The 4,561-nt window shown below is 40.1% G+C and overlaps 1 protein-coding gene across 1 annotated transcript; it reads left to right on the top strand.

The window, feature by feature from the left end:
• The first annotated feature begins 1,413 nt into the window (after window positions 1-1,413).
• LOC6575996 (4-coumarate--CoA ligase 1) lies at window positions 1,414-3,353 on the top strand. The gene is made up of 3 exons (XM_032728750.2): window positions 1,414-1,593; window positions 1,659-2,170; window positions 2,256-3,353. The coding sequence occupies exons 1-3, from the start codon at window positions 1,450-1,452 to the stop codon at window positions 3,211-3,213; spliced, it is 1,614 nt and encodes a 537-aa protein (XP_032584641.1). The 5' UTR covers window positions 1,414-1,449; the 3' UTR covers window positions 3,214-3,353.
• Window positions 3,354-4,561: the final 1,208 nt, after the last annotated feature.

A 4,561-nucleotide genomic window follows, 5' to 3' on the forward strand; every position in this document is an offset into this window, starting at 1 on the left:
ATATAGTACTTAATATTGCTTTATTTAATAATATATTAATTTATTAACATAAATATTGATTTTTTATTTGCGAGCTCTGCTGTTTGCTTGATAAACGAGGCGACAATTTAAATCTATTGGGGCAAGCGGCATGATTAATTGCTTCCAGCCTGCCACAGAACGCTGCTGTGACATATAGCACAACAAACATGTCAAAATGAACAACAACAAAAACAGCAAAAACGAGAACCAGAAAACGTGCAATACTTTCGTGAGGCACTGTCATTTAGGCTAGGGTTGAAAAGAGCATTTAAATTTATTTTGATTTTTTAATAGAATTAATAAATAAATAAATTATTAAAATTTTTATCATAAAGCGCCATATTTATTATATATAGCTAAAACAAAACAAAAAATGTAAACTGTATTGTTGTTTATAGTTTTTTCTATTTTTAAATATGTTTTAATTTTTTATTTTACACTTAATATGTTACTGAATAGTTAGAAAATTATTTTAAGCCTTTTTTTTATATATGAATATATACATATATATATAATTTTTTAAATTTATTTATTTATTTTTTGTTTCTAAAAATATTGCATATTAATTATTGTTTTATTTATTTATTTATTTTTTTTTAATATTATAATTTATTCCTAGGAAATTGTACTTTCTTATAGCATCCGCTGAACGATTCGAACTAAACAGATGGCGTGTAGAAAACTCCTTGGTGTCTTCAGATTCAAACACTAAAGTAAATAATCTTATCACAATTACTGTTCTGCAGTGATAGCAGAATAATGAAAATTCTAAATTCAAATGTTTAATATATACAATGAGAATGTTGTTAAGTGCTGCTGTGCTAAAGTCAGTTATCATTTCTAGGGTACACACCTCTGTGGGTGCTTCTTCTTCTTCTGCGTCAACAGGATGACAAAACAATAATAATCAATATTTCCTGCTCAAAGAATAGAATGTATTTTTAGTGCTTTCAAGTGCATATATAGATATGATTACACTGGCCAAAAACAATTGTTGGTCTAAACAAATTTTGGCATCAAATTGATAAAATTCCTATCAGCTAACATATCCGTTTCTCTGGTACGCCGAGATTCACGCATTGCTCGTACGTTCTTGTCTAAGGTCCAAGCCTCACGTGTTGTAGGTCTGGCCAGTCAATGGTCTCGGCGGCTGATGTCAGTTTCCTGTGGGATACTTTGATAATGTGTACCTCGGCATGACTCTCACTAGTGGACTTTAAACTTTGCATTAATTAAAAAAAATCAGAGCCTACTATGATTGGGCCAATCAGTAAATCAAGTACTTTTGATTAGCAGCGGGCGTAATCTCCGGTCGAGCTGATATTCAATGGCCCGCCCACGTTATTTCGACGACAGCGACCATCATATAAAACAAGCCGCAAATTGTTAATCTTCAGCATTCGCTAAAGTCAACTCGTAGTCTGCAGTATGCCTTTCAAGCCAGAGATTTACTATGAACCGGACCAGAAGGTCTGGAGTGGTTCGTATGAGGCGCCATACTTCTCCCCCGATCTGTCCGTGGGTGAGATCACGTTCTGGGAAATGCAACGTCATCCACAGCTGATCGCACAGGTAGGGTGAAAGTGAATGCAAGTGAAAGGATATATTTATATATAACATCTGTGATATCCTTCAAGATCTCTGCCTCGGAAAATACGACGCTGACCCGCGGCGAGCTGTTCTTGAACTCGCAGAGCATTGCCACCTATATGCGCAACCTGGGTATGTACCAATCGGACATTGTGGGCATTATTGCCAGGAACACTACGCATATGTCCGCTGTGGTCTATGCTTGCCTCTTCAATGGCATCGCCTTCCACCCGCTGAATGTCAACTACATGGAGCAGACCATCGAGAAGCTGTTCGAGATCACCCAGCCCAAGCTCATCTTCTGCGATGGTGATGAGTACGACAAGGTGAAGGCCGCAACGACCAAGCTGGATGTCAAGATCATTACCATGCGCAATCACAAGGAGGGCTCCATCAAAATCGACGATGTCATCGCAACGCCCATCCCAGCTGATTTTGCACCCTTGCGCCTGGAGCAGGGCAACAACCAGACGCTGGGCATTCTCTGCTCCTCGGGCACCACCGGCGTGCCCAAGGCCGTCACCAATGCCTCAGCACACAAGTTCTTCAGCACCACCAAGTGAGTGGCAATCGCTTTAACTATTTTATTTATGCATATATATTAATTAAATTTCTTTCTTTCTCTCTCTCTCTCTCTCTGCTAGGTATCTGACCACCGCTGATGTTCAGTACTGCCACAGCACTCTGGACTGGGTGACTGGCTTCACAGCGGTCATATCGAGCGGTGTGCACAGCACCTTGCGCATTATATCCGCCGAGAATTTCGATCCGACGCTGGTGTTGAACCTCATCGAGAAGTACAAGATCACATGGCTGCTGATTGCGCCCTCTCACATGGCCATGCTGGCGAACAGTCCCGACTTTGAGAAGATCAAGATTGATAGTCTGAAGCATTTGCTGTATGGCGGCATGTGCTGCTCCCTGGAGGTGCAGGAGCGCCTACGCAAGCGTGTGAATAAGGGCGTGCTGCAGTTCGCCTATGGCTTCTCGGAGCTGGGCTCCACGAACTGCACGCTGAACAAGCACTACGATGAGAAGCCCAATTCGGTGGGTCGCATCTTGCCCGGACAGAAGCTGAAGATCGTGAACGAGAACGGCGAGGCACTCGAACCGAATCAAACCGGCGAGATCTGCATCAATCCGTGCCAGTACTGGCCCGGTTACTACAGGAATCCAACCGAGTCGCGCATGGTGCGCGATAGGGATGGCTGGTTCCACACCGGTGACTCGGGCTACGTTGACAGCGATGGCTTCCTGTACATTTCGGGCCGCATTAAGGACATGCTCAAGTTCCAGAACATCATGTACTATCCCAGCGATATCGAGGATGTGATTACCCAAATGCCCGGCGTGGCCGAGGTCTGTGTCTTTGGCATTCACAGCGACGAAAACATGGAGGAGGCCGCTGCCTCGGTGGTGCCCAAGCGAGGCGCTAAAATCACAGCCGAGGATGTGGTCAAGTATGTCAAAGATCATGTCAGCACCAATTACCTGCAGCTGCATGCGGGCGCCCTTATTGTCGACGACATCAAGCGCCAGCCCAACGGCAAAACCAGTCGAGAGGCCACCAAGAAGCATTTCATTGAGAACTATAGAAAATAGTTTGTATGCTTAATTTCCACTTGCTTTCCTATATTACCTTGTAAACACACCACCCGATACCTTAATCATGTCTATATGTACTCTATACTATATTCATAATATATTAATAAATATTTTCACACGTTATTGTTCATAAAAAATGTGAGTTTTCCTAAAAGCCAAGAATTATTCCAAATTTATTTATATATTTACATATGTATTTATTTATATATATTTTTTTTTTATTTTATTTTATTTTTTTTTTTTAAGACAGAAAGATATTCCAATATATTTTTTTTTAATATTTTTATTTTTTTATTTTTATAGTTTGATAAGCGTTCTTAATCGTGTAGCGTGCGACGTTGTTGTAGACAGGTTATTTGATTTCAATTACTTTAGCTAGAGATAAAGAAACTGTCTCAACCGGGAGACATCCATAGTCTATCGTTCTTATCATGTCTAAGCTAAGAAATATATAAACGTAATTCCGATAAGTGCTTATCAAACTTTTTTCTTAAAATTTGTTCTGTCTGGCGCTGAGCTGATTATATTAAGATATCTATTTTACGCTGAATTTTGTATATAGCAGAGTGAAAGCAAGAGATAAGCTTGGATATTCGGCTAGTTAGGCGAACAGTCGAATATGCTAAACGCACTCGACTTTTATGACATATGATAAAAAGTACATCAACTAAAGTTCAAACATTATTTTGTTTAGTTTTTATTAGATAAGCCGCAGGCTAAGTCAACTCGAACAGAATTCGGGTTGAGTTGGGTTATTTGGTAATTATTTAAATAGCATTAGATGTGCCATAACGATAGGGCTGAGGCACGTTTTATAGCCTACGGTTCGACGGTTACAGTAGCAGAAAAGGGGGCGGATCTACTGCACAATGTTGGCTAGCAAATTAATTGCATCCACTAGTTTTTGGCTTGGCTTGTCTTGCCTCAGTTTCGCTCTCTCTCTCTCTCCCATTCTCTCTCAGTCATTTATGGTAGTTATTGCAGTTGTACTCATAGTTTGTATATGGGAGAAACTTTGCAGAAGCCGCTTATCTCCCACTGAAGTGAAGTTCAACAAGCCCGCAAGTGTGTGGCATTAAAAAGTTTTTAAATTTACGCAAAACGTTTCGCAATGATGCGACTTAATTGTTGGCTGTTAAGATTTAAAACACACACGCATTATGCTCGCAACAGCGACAACTAGCAGAGAGATGGGAGGAGAGAGAGCGACAGAGAGAGTGACTGATGGAAAAGACGCTTGTCTTGCATGCTTATGCACTGAAAGAAATTAATTGTATGAGCTTCGCGAAATAAATAATATTATTTTCACTACAATTTCAAAATTGAAGTAAAAAAAAAAAAAGAT

The sequence above is a fragment of the Drosophila mojavensis genome, unplaced genomic scaffold (genome assembly GCF_018153725.1).
Source record: "Drosophila mojavensis isolate 15081-1352.22 unplaced genomic scaffold, ASM1815372v1 contig_36, whole genome shotgun sequence".
In the NCBI taxonomy this organism is placed as follows: Eukaryota; Metazoa; Arthropoda; class Insecta; order Diptera; family Drosophilidae; genus Drosophila; species Drosophila mojavensis.